We start from the raw sequence: 16898 nt of genomic DNA, 5'->3' as shown, positions 1-16898 counted from the left end.
TGGCTGCTAAGGTTATACCCCCTGAGATGACAAGGCAACAATTAAAGAAATTTTATTCGGAGGTGAAGCATTATTATTGGGAGGAGCCTATTCTGTATAAGCATTGCCCAAATCAAGTTATTCGAAGATGTGTGCCTGAAGAGGAGATGTTGTCAATCTTAACTCACTGTCATAGTTTGCATTGTGGCGGTCATTTTGGCGAAACAAGAACAACAACGAAGGTTTTGGAAAGTGGGTTTTACTGGCCTACATTATTTAAGGATGCTAATGATTTTGTCAAAAGTTGTGACCGTTGTCAACGGACTGGGAATATATCAAGAAGAGATCAAATGCCGATGACTGGTATTTTGGAAGTTGAGCTATTTGACGTATGGGGGATAGACTTTATGGGACCTTTCCCATCATCGTATGATAACAAGTATATTTTGCTTGCGATGGATTATGTTTCTAAATGGGTAGAAGCAGCAGCGACTCCTACTTGTGATGGGAAGGAAGTTATTAAATTCCTTCATAAAAATATCTTCACTCGATTTGGTACTCCAAGAGCTATAATTAGTGATCGGGGAAGTCTTTTTTGCAATAAGTGGTTCACGGCTCTTTGTGCTCGCTATGGTGTTCATCATCGAAAGGCGTTATTTTATCACCCAATTGCAAATGGCCAGGCTGAAGTATCGAATAGAGAAATAAAAGGTATCTTGGAAAAGACAGTAAATGCTTCGAGGAAGGATTGGGCGAAGAAGCTCGATGATTCACTTTGGGCTTATCGCACGACATTTAAAACTCCAATTGGTATGTCACCATATCGATTGGTGTTTGGTAAGGCTTGTCCTCTACCGGTGGAACTGGAGCATAGAGCTTATTGGGCTGTGAAAAAGTTGAATGTTGATCTCTTCATGGCGGGGCAGAATAGGCTAATGGAGTTAAATGAACTTGAGGAATTCCAAAATGAAGCCTATGAGAATGCGAAGATATATAAGGAGAAATTGAAGGCTTTTCATGATAAGAGAATATTAAGGAAGGATTTTCAACCAGGGGATAAAGTTTTTCTCTTTAATTCTAGGCTTAAACTTTTTCCTGGTAAATTGAAGTCGCGATGGCCTGGACCGTACACGGTAGTCTTCTCACTTCCTTATGGTGCAGTACAAGTTCATAGTGAAAAGACGGGAGATTTTAAGGTGAACGGTCAGAGATTGAAGCATTACTTGGAAGGTCCGGTGGAGACATGTAGGTTCGTGGTCGAGTTGGGATTGATTTGATCTGAAGAATAAAGCAGCGTCCGGCTAAATGACGTTAACGACAGCGCTCTTAGGAGGCATTCCTATGTTTATTTTTAATTTTCAGTTCAGTTAGTTTGTAAAAGTATGAACAATTTTTAGTTTTTATTTTTAGTTGTGGTTGGACTTATTATTTTTTTTTTTTAGTTTTTAGTATTTTTGAATGTAATAGAACCGTGGAAATCGTGAAAACTATAAAAAGTAAGAAAATTTAAAAAGAATGAAGATTTTGCAGTCTGAAGAAAGGGTTGCGGCGCATGCAACAAGAGTCGCGGCCCTTGACGAAAAACAGAGAAGGAGGCTAGGTTCCAGCAAGCGCTGCGGCGCATATGGGAAGGGCCTCGGCGCTTGGATATTTCCCAGAAACGAGGATTTGGGGCGCGCCGCAGCGCTTGGAGGAGCGCGCCGCGACGCGTATGCGGGTCCGAGGCATATAGGGGGTTTCCTTCTTCCATTTTTGCCATTCTCTCCCTTTTGAAAAAAATCCACAACACATTTCTCTCCATTTTCTCTCTAAATTCCTCTCTTTACCCAGAAATTTCTTCTCAATCTCCCTCTTATATCTTGAATCCACATATAAATTCATCCACATGTTTCTTTTTCTTTCCCATTTTCTATTTTGATTTTGAAATCCCTAATCCCCAAAAAAATTTCAAACCCTAAATTTGCAATTTATATCAATTGGAGTGGTGATTTTATGATTACTTGGTGCAATTGGAGAGTTCCAGAGGAAGTTATCATTTTCAAGTAAGTGTTTCTCCAAATATTCAAATTTTTGTTGGTAATTTCTTTATATAGAAGGCAAAGAAGGGATTTTTGATTGAAGATTATAGTGGGGATAGTGAAGTATTGTAGTGAATTGGTTTGCATTGTTTGTAAAGACATTTGGAATTTGGGGGAATATTGAAAAAACAGGGGAGGTGCTGTCCAATTTATTGTAGAATATTATGGGGCCTAAGAGAAATCCTTCTAGGGCATCATCTTCTAGGAACACCAATAGACCATCTTCTTCTAGGCCATCCACTTCTAAGGAACCCGAACCACCCCCAGAATATGATGTTACAAAATTCGTAAGTAAGGTCGCTTTTGAGCGCTATACAAGGATACGTAATAGGAAGGTCATAAGTGAGCGGGGTTTTGAGTATACGGATCACCATGTTAACTCTCGACTTGTGAAGAAATTAGGGGGGAAATTCAAAGAAGGGGTTGGCTATGTTTGCTTCAGAGGATGTTAGTCATGCAAACTTTTCAGTGGTGTTAGAATTTTATGCAAATTATGTGGAGATGAAGAATACCGAAGTATTTGTTCGAGGGGTTCAAGTTCTGGTTGGTATAGACACTATTGTTGTATTGTATGATATGCCAACATATGAACAAGAGAATGATGAATATCATCAATGGGCTCATGGGGATAATATTAATTGGGTACAGGTGGCGAAAACTTTAAGTATACTGGGAGCTCGGTTTACCGTTGTTGGTGGTGTGCCGAAATATCTATGGCGCTATCAATTGAATCATGTGGCGCAGACTTGGGTGCACTTTGTGAGTGCAAGACTAATGCCGACAACTCATATGTCGGATATCAACAAGGAGAGGTTGTTGTTGGTTTATGCCATTATGACTGGCATGACAATTGATGTAGGCCGAGTTGTTAGGAAAAGTATGAAGGATATCAGTATGTTGACCACTACGGGAGGATTAGGTCATGGCTCCTTAATCACAGATTTATGCCGAACATATGGAGTGGTTATGTTTGGAAGTGATGTCGTTCGGAAACCCATGTCGGCAATTTCTAAGAATAGGGTGATGGGTTATGAACTACCTTCCTTAGAAGCACCACCACCTTGGCAGCGTGCTGTTGATAAAAGACCCCGATTAGATGAAGTTGACGAAGAGGATAATGAGGCGGATATGGAGGGTACGATTCCGGAGGAGCATGCGCAAGAAGTATCGGTTGTACAACCGCTTGTTCAACCTGCAGCTTGTACTTTTGACCCTTACATGCAGATGATGCAGAATCAATTCCAATATTTGGTTCAACAGAACACCTAATGACTGATATTATCTATTATTTTATTGATTTTTTAATTAAATAAATGATCTAATTGAGCCTATAAAATGAATTCTAAGTGATAGTTGAAATAAGACGTTTTGAGAGATGAAAAGATGATCTAAGTGGCGAATCTGAGAAGATCATAAGATCTATTCTTGATGCTTTAGATTTTAGATTCTCTCTACCGCATAAGTCATTTTCTAAGCCTCAATATTCTCTTCTGTTCGTCTTCTCTTTGTATCTATCTCATGTGTTGAGAATTTCCCACTCTAGTCTAGGTGATTCTAAGGATACTTTGGAAGACTGTGAAGAAATTTGAAGATTGGTTCAGTATCTTTGCGATACTCTGCGAAAGAAAGGATTCAAGGGTTAGAGAAACTAAAAGAAAGACTAATACATTCCGTTGCATATAATGCAAGTGTTCTTATCATTATTTCTGTTTAAATTCAGTTATAGAAACATCTTCTAGGTTGTCATATATTAATTTGTTTAATATATGATTTATATGAAAATAAACAAGATCCAATATAAGTTTTTCCCAACACTATCTGCTTACCAATCAACATTGTCAATGACCTCAGGAGATGCAACAAAAGCCATGTGAGGAGAAGGTGGTTGAGACTAAGTATGATTTGGATCTGAACCCATAAAAGCCTCATTGAAGCGATTGTAGCAAACGACAGAAGTATGACCCAACTTCCCACATACTTGACAAATGGGTCTAGAGCCATGACCTCTACCACCCCATCCTCGAGAGCGTTGACTGAGACGACGATCACATCTAGGAGAAGAAAATCAACCCTGAAAGGGAAAAGAGCCAGGAGAGGGCGCTTCGGAGGAAAAGACGAGTAACCTTTGGTGGCATTATTGGCAATGATGGAGCTGAGAAGCTTGGGAGTGGGTAAGGCTTAAAGTCGTTCAAGACGGCTGTCATAGTGTAGGAGCACATCTTGAAGTTCTTTCTACTTGATAGACGGCCGAGCCTCGATTTGAACCAAGATCGAGAGGTAATCTGAATCCAAGCTGAAGGTGAAAATAAAAACATCAAAATAAACGAAACAACAAAACACTTAAAAACCACCCAAATCTCCCCCTCAATGATCATAAACGAGCCGACCGACGAAGTCTGCCACGCATAAGCTTTCGCGGAGGAGACGAGGATTGAGTAGGAACAGAGACAGATGGACCAGCAGAAGCAGGAGCAGACTCCCCCTAGACAGGACCCGGAGCCTTATCAGATGCAGTAGGAGACAACTCCCCCTGGGAATTAGCCGGAGAATGAGCAGACTGAGGCACTGAACCAGCCCCCTGAACAACAGAAGGAGAAAAAGTCTGAACAACCTGACGAAGACCAGCCAATTGAGCCAAAACCCGTCGTTCAAAAGCCTTGGAACGCTGTTGAGATTGCAGCAAAGAACTCTGAAGACTGTCTAACTGTGATTGCTGAGAGTAAAGCAGTTCAAACAACTTGTATTTCCAAGAGGCAGGAGGTAAACCCTTCAAAAGAGGATATTTCAGAGGCTGTGGAGGAGGAACAGGCTTTGAGGACAGAGGCTGAAACGACTTGTCAAGAACCGGAAGAGGTAAGAACACATCTTGTGAGGTAAACTTAGGATGAGCAGCCAATGTAACCTTGTGAACCAAGCAGGGAAAAGGAAGAAACAACCGACGACTCTTGGTCAGAAAAGCTTGATACACCCTGTCAAAGATTAGCACAGACAAATCTATGGTAACACCAGTGCCCACAGCATAAAGAAAACGCCCAATATCAGCAGTGACTGTAGAAGTATGAGAATTGGGAATCCAATTTGTTAGAGCAACCTTAAGCAACACACGATAGAAGCTAGTTAAAGATGGAGTAGGAAAATCATTAGAAACCTCATTCCAGCAAAAATCTGATTGACCTGTCAACTCACGACCCACTTGGTTTAAATCAGGAGCATACTCAGCATTATAGATAGCATCAGTAACCAAAGGTATATTCAGTAAAGCCCTAATAGTGGATGGAGCAAAAGAAACACGCTTACCCCTACAAAATATAGTAAACCGATTTGGATGCTGAGCATCAAGCAAAGATTTTTCAATATTAGAATAAAATTCCCGGACCAGATTCTGGGAAGGCATGACAAGACCAGAGACAGTGTTAACCCAATGACGAGACTCGAGAAGAGCAAGAAGCCTAGGGAAATCTTCTAACACAACAGAAGTTTCAACATGCAAACGACGAAATGACACAAAATCTTTAAACCTCTTTTCAGCAAAACGACTGACAAAAAAATAGGCAGAGTTAGGATCAGACTCACCACCAGCCGAGGATGATTTGGAATGCGGAGGTCCTGAAGGAGGACCACTAGACACCTTAGACTTATTACGAGGAGGAGGAGAAGGTACAGGGTCAGACGTGGGCTGAGGTGGTGAAGAGGAAGACCCAAGATTAATGGAGGCGCGAGTAACTCGTCTAGAAGCCTGAGCGGACAGACGAGAGGATTTTTTCTTGTGGGCAACAGACTTGACCCGAGTCCCACGGAACAAACTAGATGGAACAATGGAAGGTGAAGAGGGAATACCTGGCGAGGAAGAGGCGAACGGAGGCTGAGACACAGACGACTGAGCTGGAGGACCAGACGAAGAGACGGGAAGAGCCTCGGCCATTATACTTGAAGAAACTTGAGACTGAGCTGAGACACACGAAAAAGAGATTAGACACAATGTGAGAAACAAAATAGGGCAGAATAGGGAACAAAACGGATGAACATTATGTATATAAAGGAAAATCCCCAAGACCATGTTTGGCAACAAACAAAAAGGAAGCTTGTACAACAATATATCACAAAACCAATATTGAACACGTAAAAAAAAAGACAAAAAATCCAAAAGAAAAAAAAAAAAAAAAGATTCCACAGAGCCAAAAATGATAAAGCCACACACAAAAAAAAAATAGAAAAAGCAGGAGAAGAAAGAAAAAAAATAGTAAAGACCAGAGAGAAAAAAAATGAGTGGCAAAGACAAATCTTCAAACGAAGCAAGATGATTTTGAAAAAGAGATTTCAACAGAATGTTGAGCTAGAATTCTTCCTTAGTGTGTGCAAGTGTTCTCATGTGAGCTAAAAAGCTCACTCCCTCAAAAGAATTTGAATCATTTTTTTATTTTTTTTTTACAATTTTTTTTTGAAAGAAAGACCCCTTTTTTTTAAAACACTCTGGGTTTTTCTGAAGAGAACCAGCAGAGGCTTTCACTCTTTGTCAGAGATGTAGCCGTCATCTTAAGTCAGAAAAGCCAAATGAGAAGGAGCAAACTACTAAATGACTAATGGACCACAAGATAGCTCTTCCCATTGCATCCAACAAAGGTAGCCTTTTCTGCTGAGAAGAATGAAGAGCTCAACTAAACAAACTGGAAATCAAACAAGAGAAAACAACCTTGCTTCAGAAGACAATGTAACCACTAGAGAAAAAAAAACTACTCTGGACAAAACTATCTCAAATCATACAAACTCCAATGCATTTTCTAAGATGAGCAAAAGTCTGTGAACTCAGTGGCTTAGTAAATAAATCAACTAATTGGGCCTCTATGGAAACATGGGAGAAAATAAGAATTTTGGATTCAACCAAGTCTCGAATAAAATGATAACGAATATCAATATGTTTTGTTCTGGAATGTTGCACAGGATTCTTAGAAATATTGATTGCACTTGTGCTATCACAATAGATAGTCAAAGTTTCTTGGGGAAAGCCATAGTCACTAAGCATTTTGTTCATCCAAATTAGTTGAGTACAACAACTACCAGCAGCTATATATTCTGCTTCAGCAGTAGATAATGAAATGGAGTTTTGTTTTTTACTCAACCAAGACACAAGATTGTTCCCAAGATAAAAACACCCACCAGATGTGCTCTTTCTATCATCTAGACTCCCTGCCCAATCAGAATCACTATAACCAACTAGAGACATATTAGTGTCACACGTATACCAAAGGCCAAACTCTAAGGTACCAGCAACATATTTCATGATTCGTTTAACAGCAGTAAAATGAGACTCAGTGGGATTAGACTGATATCTAGCACACAGACCAACACTGAAACAAAGATCTGGGCGACTAGCAGTAAGATAGAGAAGGCTACCTATCATACTACGGAACAGAGTTGGATCAACAGGTTTCCCAGATTCATCACGGGAGAGCTTTGTTGAGGTACCTATGGGTGTCTTAGCATGTTTAGAATTGTCCAGCCCAAATTTTTTCAACATGTTTAGAGCATACTTGCTCTGGGAAAGAAAAATGCCATTATCTAACTTACGAATCTGTAATCCTAGAAAGAAACTTAAATCTCCAATCATACTCATTTCAAACTCATTTTTCATGATGTCAACAAATTTAGGGATTTCAGTAGGACAGGTAGAACCAAAAATGATATCATCCACGTAAATCTGAGCAATGAATATACCTTTGGAAAGATGTTTGATAAAAAGAGTTTGATCAGCATTGCCCCTGATAAAACCATGTGTGAGAAGATAAGAGGTAAGTTTTTCATACCAGGCACTTGGAGCTTGTTTAAGACCATACAAGGCCTTCTTAAGTTTGTAAACATGTTGTGGAAAATGAGGATCAATGAATCCCTGAGGTTGCTCAACATAGACTTCCTCTTGAAGTAATCCATTCAGAAAGGCACTCTTCACGTCCATTTGATGAAGTTTGATCTGTAACTGATAGGCTATAGCAAGAAGTAACCGAATTGATTCTAGGCGAGCAACATGAGCAAAATTTTCTTCAAAATCAATTCCTTCAACCTGTTTGTATCCTTGAGCCACAAGACGAGCCTTGTTTCTTGTAACAGTTCCAAACTCATCCAATTTGTTCTTGAAAATCCATTTGGTCCCTACAATATTCTTCCCTTCTGGTCTGTCCACCAAATCCCATACCTCATTTCTCTTAAACTGTAAAAGTTCTTCTTGCATTGCTGCAACCCAATGCTCATCAGAAAGAGCTTGTTTGACATTCTTTGGCTCAATGTTAGACAGATAACACATATGAGAGATTTCATTCGCAACCTTTCTTCTGGTAACCATAGAAGCTGAAGGATCACCAATGACAACAGTAGGAGGGTGTGCTTTTTGAATCCAGGATGGAGGCCCCTTTTTGTACAACCTGGCTGGTGAAAGTTGATGAGAAGATTCAACTGACTGTTCAGACGCTAGACTATCAACAACCACATCTTCAGATTCTCCAGATGGCTCAGTATGATCAGTAGAGGAAGGCGATGAGGGTGAACTGGAAATGTTAGGCATGGGAAGTTGTGAATGAGGAACTAAAGCAGATATTGAACCATCCTCATCATTGTCAAGATCATCAGACAAATCCTCTGTGTCATCAAAACGAACATTGACAGACTCCATGACAGTGTTAGTTCGTTTATTAAACACACGATAAGCACGACTATTAGGAGAATATCCGAGAAACATACCTTTGTCACTCTTGGAGTCAAATTTTCCAAGATAGTCTCTATCATTCAAAATATAGCAGGTACAGCCAAAAATCTTCAAGTAATTCAGATTGGGAGTTTTACCTTTCCACAATTCATAAGCTGTTTGAGTAGTTCCAGTTCTGAGATGCACACGATTACTTATGTAGCATGCAGTGTTAACAGCTTCTGCCCAAAATCTTTGAGAAATCCCTTTGGCATTCAGCATAACTCTTGCCATTTCTTGAAGAGTTCTGTTCTTGCGTTCTACAACGCCATTTTGCTGTGGATTTTTTGGAGCAGAGTATTCATGAGCAATGCCCATGTGATCACAAAATTCAGCGAATAAAGCATTTTCAAATTCTTAAGCACAAGGCAGAAAACACTCCGAAGGTATCTGACTTCTCTCGAATAAACTGAACCCAGGTATATCTAGTGAAGTCATCAACACACACCATCACATACCTTTTTCCATTGAGACTCGCTGTCTGCATAGGACCCATCAAATCAATGTGTAACAACTCAAGAGCTCTATTTGTGAGAAGCATCTTAATAGGGGGATGAGAAGATCTCACTTGTTTGCCTTGTTGGCAAGGACCACACACACGTTCTCTGCTAACTTTGAAATCAGGAACCACTCTCACCGCTTTAAGTTTGACCAACTTCCTTAAATCTCTGTAGTTCAGATGACCAAGTCTATAATGCCATAAGTCATACTTATCTAATGTAACTCTAGAGCACACTTCAGTATTGTCCAGCATGTAGCAGTTATCATTAGACCTTGTTCCAGACAAGATAGAACACCCATCAGTAGACTTTACAAGACAAGTGGACTTGGAAAAATTCACTATATAGTGATCATCACACAGCTGACTTATGCTTAAGAGATTTCCTTTCAGTCCCTTAACATAAAGCACATCTTTGACCACAGGAAGATTTTTAAGCATAAGATCTCCTCTCCCAAGAATTGCTCCCTTGTTACCATCTCCAAACGTGACCAGACCTTCCGTACCTTCTTTGTAGTTATTCAGCAGCAGTTTGTTACCAGTCATGTGCTTGGAACACCCGCTATCAAAGTACCACTGATCATCCTTAAAAGCAGAAAGAGATGTATGAGCTACAAGAACAGAAATACCTTTATCTTCCTGAGAGCTTCCCGTTAGCTTTGGTCTCCAAACCTCCTTATACTCTTTTCTTTCAGCAAGAGATGATCTAGATGAACTAACTTGACTCCCAACCAAGTTCCTAAGGTAAGATTGAAGCAGATAACATCTTGGCCTAATATGTCCTCGACGATTACAGAAATGACAAATAGGAATGAACTTCTGCTTCTGTTCATTAGGAGATTTTGTGATGTTAGATCTATTCCTCTGACTGCCAGAATCATCAATAACAGTGTGAGTTTTGTCTGCAGCAGTTGAACCAAGAGAATCACCAATGGTAAGGTTGTCTCCCTTTTTGTATAACAGCTTATAACCAATAGATGTCCTGTCTCCATAGGGTTTCTGTAGATGAAGCTGATGATTTAAGGCTGCTGTTCCTGGAGGAATTGATTCCAATGTTTTTTTGGCTCGAACGAGATCAGCTTGAACAGCATACAACTTCTCTTCCTTCTTTTCTAGTTCTTCGGTCAAGTGTTTTATCTCAGCTTCAAGCTTGGAGTTGGTCATATTAAGAGAGGAATTTCTTTCTTCAAGGAGTTTAACTTTTTGAACCATAGTCAACCACTGTTGATACATTTGCTCATAAGCAGTTTGCTGATCAAGACTATCAGCTTCAAAGCAGCTGCTCTCATTATCCCCAGCTTCATTTTCAACTTCCTCTTCTTTAGCCAGAAAAGCAATGACATTTTTCTCATGATCTGAAAACTCACTGCAACTCCCATCTTTCTCTTCTTCACTGTCACTCCACGTAGTAACAAGGGCCTTCTTCTTCCTTTTCTGAGTGTTAGCACATTCAGCCTGTATGTGTCCAAACCCATCACATTCTCTACACTGAATCCCTCTATTCTTGTTGTCTTGAGTCTGACTAGTCTTCTGATTCGTAGAAAAATTCTTCTTGAAGATATTCTCTTTGTTGTTAAAATAATTCTTCCTCATATTCTTTTTTAAAAACTTTGCATAATTCCTAGTAAGGAGAGCAACTTTCTCTTCTGTTAAAGTATCAAACGTTTCTCCTTCTTGGTCACAAGTTTCCTTTAACACAAAGGCCAGGCTACCTCCAGTCTTCTCAGTCTCCTTGTCTTTCCCTTTCTTACCTTTACTCCATCTTTTTAGGGTTAATTCATAATTCTGTAGGGAACCAATCAGTTCATCCAGGTCCATATCTTCAACATCATGCACTTCCTCAATAGATGTGAGTTTGGCTTTGAATCTTCTTGGAAGAGACCCAAGAACCTTCCTTACAAGCTTATCGTTTGAGTAGGTCTCTCCCAGAGCATAGGACTCATTCGAAATATCACACAACTTAGCATGAAAATCAGCAATCGAATCTTCTTCATCCATGGTAAGATTTTCGAATTCTCTGGCTAAAGATCTCAGTCTCGACTTCTTGACAGCTGAAGTACCCTCATTCTTGATCTTCAACTTATCCCATGCTTCCTTAGCAATCTCACAATTGGCAACCACTTTCATCTGATTAGTGGAAACAACATTGAAAATAGCATTGAGAGCTTTAGAGTTAAAATTGGCCTTCTCAATTTCTTCAGTCGTCCACTTGCTGGCAGCCTTAGCTATGTCAACATCTCCCACTTTCTCAGTTGGGGGAGTCCATCCCTCAGAAACAGTCATCCAAACTCGTTCGTCAACAGACTTAAGATAAGCTCTCATCTTTGTTTTCCAATAAGGATAGTTAGCCCCTTCAAGCATGGGAGGTCTGGTGGTAGATCCGCCTTCTCTAAACATATCCATGACTGTGAACACAACAAGAAAAAGAAACAGAAACTCTCGAAGAAGACACTAAGAGAGGGTAAGAGGATCAGCAGAACACAAAGAATCAAAGGCAAACAAATCACCCAACCTAAAACACCCAGGAAACAGTAATCAAGAATTACGAAAGCTCTGATACCAAATTGAAGGTGATATACTACCTAAGAATCTACAATCTTGACGAATTAAAAACAAGATTTAAAGAAATAACCAAGAACAAGTAAAAGTTCACACCAAGAAATTTTTACAAGGTTCACCACTACACAAAGTAATGGCTAATCCTTGGGACCTAGTCCAGAAAGAAATCCACTAAGATATGAATTGCAAGTTTTACACAGTATCTCTCAATTTACAATCAACACAGTAAATCATCTATACTTGTCTCTCTTGCAACAATCCTTAGCTTGAACTAGTTGAATCTTCACACTTGAACTCTTGCAGATCCAGCTTTCTTCCAATACTCAGCTTGATGAACAATCACAGCTAGCCATGGATGAACAACCTCTCAAGATTCAGTTCTTCAACCTGTAAAAGAAAGATAACCAAAAAACAAACTATACGAAAAACATATACCACATAATCCACGACTGAGAAAAACAATTAACCCATATATATATATAGAACTAAGATCTAACTAACTCAAAAACCCAGCCATGCTCAAAACAAAAAATCGTTAGAGAAACTAATTAACTCCGCTACCACTGAAACACTCGAAACCTAATGATACAGTCATACTCAAACAAAGCCACGTAAGCAAACAGTCAATTTAAAACAATGTCCAACAGCCAGATGCAACTGGCAAAACAGAAGATGAACCAAAATACTGTCAAGATACACAAAACAGATGGAACAGAGAAACTAACAGATGAGTCATGAAATTGCCAAAATACAGAATAACAAAGTAGGACACTTACACAAGCCATTTAGAACATTAGTGACAAAGTGAGATTCGGGATAGGGACTACCTATAAGGGCGAGAATGTCATCCCACACATGCATCTTCCGAAGGTACTCATCCATGGATTGCGCCCTTTTCGAGCAGTTTGGATCTTAGTGTGAATGCCATCTTCTTGAGCCTTGAAGTGAGCTCCGTAGAGCAGCTCGAGAGAGCGCCAAAGATCAGCAGCAGTCCGACATCCCATAACTTCAGTAGCCACTGCTTCCGTCATGGAGTCTTAAAGCGAACCCATAAGTAGCTCGTTGTGAACTATCCAGGTATCAAAAGCTGGGTTAGGATGAGACGAAGCAAGCCTAGGGCCAAAGGCAGGAGCGGAAGCATCATAAATCATCTCAGGGGGACAGGGTAAGGAGCCATCGATGTAGCCAGCAAGGTGGTGACCGCAAATGATGATGAGAAAAATCGTCTTCCAGAGAGAAAAGTTATGGCGATCAAGTTTAAGGGCAAAATGCTGAGATAGGGTGTTTAGATTGAAGGGAGCAGCTAGAGTGGTGGCACGGACCACAGGGGCCTCGACAACGGCAGTCGCCGGTGTGGTAGCAATGGCATTGGCGGAGGCAAAGTCAACCAGAGCTTCAAACATGGCGGAGGCCGAGATGTTTTGATACCAACTTAAGAAATACAAAGAAAGGTATATAGGTTGTATTGAGTATAAATGGCAGCTCAAATATGATGGCTACTGCGATTGTATATATAGAGAATTTGAAGTATTACAAATACAGAATGGTCCAATGGACACTATACACATATTGCATCACACTATTCAATATAACAAGAATGTTACACCTGAATATTCTAGATGAAATGAGTCACAATGCAGTATCATTAGTAATTGTACAAGGTTGCACAAGTGGTTGTTGATGTGTTGCTTTTACAAGATGCATCAATTTCTACAAATTTTTTTTTGGTAAATCCTTTCCTTTCTCTCACAGTCATTGGATTATAAATAGTGGTACCACCCATCGTGTGTGTTATAATCAAAAAGGGTTTTCTTCATTCTACCAGCATACTAATGCTAAAAATGCATCTCTTCCAAGTGGCACTATTGTCCAAATTGATAGGCATTGTCCATATAAACCCTGATATTACTCTCCATAATAATCTCTTTGTGCCACAGTTTCAATTAATGCATCCCTGATTTTAAGATTTGATGTTTGCTTCCTACAGGGAACTTCAATGACTTCGAAAGTTGGGATTGCTAAAAAGAAAGGCAACGTACCCTACCTCCAACAAGAGGCTTAATATAATCAGACTACTACTTCTATCATTTCTTGTAATACTAAATGTGATAAGAACCATTGGCACAATCACCTTGGTCATCTGTCCTTGCTCATCTCAAATATAAGATCAATAAAAAGTTTCATTTTCATATTGATCATTCTTCTACTTTTCATTGTCCACTCTATCATCTTGCAAACCAACACAAGCCTCCTTTTGTATCTATCAATTATTTTACTCTTGTTGTTTTTTGATTTAATCCATTTTACCATAAAAGGATATAAATAAATTTTAACTACAGTAGATGATAAGCCTAGGTACACTTCACTTTACGTGCTCAAAGCCAAATCTATGCACCTACCATCATTCAATTTTTTCCTTCACCAATACTCAATATCAAACTAACATTAAATCTGCACGGACTCACAATGCTAAAGAGTTTTCTCTAACTTTGTTTTATGCTAGCAAATGAGTGGTACACTATAACTCATGTGTTGATAGACCATAGCAAAATTAATTAGTACAAAGAAAACACAAACACGTCTTAAATGTAGCATGTGCTTTAGCTTTTCAATCATCTTTACCTCTATCCTATTGGAGTTACATAGTTAAGACAACTGTTTATCTACTCAATAGAACTCCTTTTGTATTGCTCAAAGACAAGACATCTTTTGAAGGTATTCACAATAAACAACCCTCTTATGATCATCTTTGCAATTTTGGTTATCTTGTTTATGCTTAAACTTTGGATAACAAAAGATATAAATTTTCACCTCGTTGTAGAGCATGTGTTTTCATATAGGATACTCTGAAAATATGAGGCTTTTTGTTTGTTGGATATCCAAACCAACTGGATTTTCTATTCTAGGGATACTACCTTATATGAAAATGTCTATCCTTTTTAAGGCCAAACAAGCCACGGATCAATTGATATTTTTTCCAATCATCTATGTTGCCTACTAACAATCTTGCCTTTCTTGCAGACAATGATCTCAACATTCTGCAACCACAAACTACTATCCACACACGGAATGGTAGAGTTCATTAAAAACCATCTTATCTAAAAGATTATATTTGTGATTTTACTCAAGTTCTAATTCTACAGCTTACCCTCTTCCTAACTTTCTCTCTTATGATAGGTTATTATCTCCATTAGGAGCTGCTATCCTTGTTGCTCACAACATTCCTGAACCTAGAAATTTCTCTCAAGCTTGCCACCATCTAGAATGGCAGCAGACCATGCTTGATGAACTCAATGCATTGGAAGAAAACAAAATGGCGGGGATAGTCACTTCTCTTCCCCAATCAACAAGTTATAGGTAGTAAATGGATCTATAAGATCAAGTACAAACCAAATGGTGACATAGAAGATTTTTTTTATACTTATGCCCCTGTTGCTAAGTTCAACACTTTAAAATTTCTCTTTGCTCTTTCTACCATAAAACAATGGAATTCGCATTAATTGGACATCAATAATGCATTTCTCCATGCTGAATTAAATGAGGATGTTTACATGAAACAACCTCAAGGTTATAAATACAAAATCAATTTGCCTACTAATCTAGTTTGCAAGCTAAAAAGGAGTCTATATGGCTTTAAAAAGAGTTTCTAGGCAATGATATGCAAAATTAAGCATCACTTTGATACAAAAAGGATTCACACAATCTCCATATGATCATTCACTCTTCATTCCACATACATTAGGTGTATTCTTAACTGTTCTTATTTATGTTGATGATATAATCCTTGCTATTAATAATGACACGACTTTAGCTAAGTTTATCACAACTCTTGATGCTAAATTTAAATTAACGGGCCTTTGTCCCTTACATTTTTTTAATGGACTTGAAGTAGGCAGGTCAACACATGGAATTTCAGTCTCTCAACAACCCTTCACGCTTCAACTTCTTCAAGATTTTGGATACCTCGGTACAAAAATATCTTCTACACCAATGGAACCGAATCTCAAATTTAGTAAAGATGAAGGACCCCTACTTTCAGATCCCTCAATGTATAGAAGTGTCTTATTGGAAATCTCATCTACTCTTACCATCACAAGGCCAAATATCAGCTTTGCAGTTAATCGCTTAAGCCAGTTTCTTGAACAACATTGACAACCTCATTTGACTGCAGTTCATAGGATCTTACAATACCTCAAAGGTACTCTTGGCGAGGGCTTATTTTGCTGATTCCAATTGTAGTTGTGTGGATACTCGAAGATCAATATTAGGCTATTGTGTCTTTCTCAGCAATTCTTTGATCTCATAAGAATCAGAAAAGAAGCAAACCATCTCTTGTTTCTCTGCTGAAGCTGAGTATCATGCAATGGCTAATGCCACATGTGAGGTTATTCGGATTCTTGCCATCCTCAAATATTTTCACATTCAACACGACCTTCCTGCCATTCTTAATTGTGAAAATAATGCTCAATACATATTTTAGAAAATCTCGTCTTCCATGAACGGAACAACATACATGCATGTGGAGAAAAACTTTCATTTAGTCCGAGAAAAAGTTTCTAATGCCACCTTGAAAATGATTCATGTTTCATTACAACACAATCTCGATGATGTCTTCACTAAAGCCTTATTTCTGACTCAATTTAACAACATCATCTCCAAAATGGGTGTTAGAAATTTGTACACTCCATCTTCAGGGGCTATTAAAGTTAGTTATATTATTTACCACACTTGTAACTAATTGTCTGTTAATGTAACTAATTATCTATTACTGTACTTAGCCCTTATTTAAGGGACTCTTTTCGTTCTTTTGTAAAGCAAACAGATTAAATAATACTAATTTCTTCTCTCTTGTTTTTGCTCTGTTATTACTAACACAAACTATATGATTATTAATGGTATTAATTAATTTTTATATCATTTTATATAACTACTATTAGTAATTATATAGACAAGTAGTACCTCCCTGCTACAATTTTTACGTCTATTAATTTAATTTAGTCCATTTGGTTATTAGGAGCGAAACCCTTGCATAGTTTGTGTGATTCTTAAA

The 16898-nt window shown here is 38.7% G+C and overlaps 2 protein-coding genes across 2 annotated transcripts; both read right to left on the bottom strand.

Annotated features, from left to right (window-relative positions):
- Positions 1-4539: 4539 nt before the first annotated feature.
- Positions 4540-5979, bottom strand: LOC133784955 (uncharacterized). Its single transcript, XM_062224218.1, has one exon. The coding sequence runs from the start codon at positions 5977-5979 to the stop codon at positions 4540-4542; it is 1440 nt and encodes a 479-aa protein (XP_062080202.1).
- Positions 5980-9139: 3160 nt separating this feature from the next.
- On the bottom strand, positions 9140-11692 carry LOC133784954 (uncharacterized). The gene has a single exon (XM_062224217.1). It carries the CDS (start codon positions 11690-11692, stop codon positions 9140-9142), a length of 2553 nt encoding a protein of 850 aa, XP_062080201.1.
- Between the last annotated feature and the right edge of the window lie 5206 nt (positions 11693-16898).

The sequence above is a fragment of the Humulus lupulus genome, chromosome 6, assembly GCF_963169125.1.
Source record: "Humulus lupulus chromosome 6, drHumLupu1.1, whole genome shotgun sequence".
NCBI lineage: Eukaryota > Viridiplantae > Streptophyta > Magnoliopsida > Rosales > Cannabaceae > Humulus > Humulus lupulus.
Note: the sequence above shows the minus strand (reverse complement) of the source record. Positions and strands in the feature narration are given on the sequence as shown.

Bases quoted from the DNA above. Each gene is read 5' to 3' on its own strand.
- LOC133784955 (XM_062224218.1), bottom strand. From the start codon at position 5,979: ATGGCCGAGGCTCTTCCCGTCTCTTCGTCTGGTCCTCCAGCTCAGTCG.
- LOC133784954 (XM_062224217.1), bottom strand. From the start codon at position 11,692: ATGGATATGTTTAGAGAAGGCGGATCTACCACCAGACCTCCCATGCTT.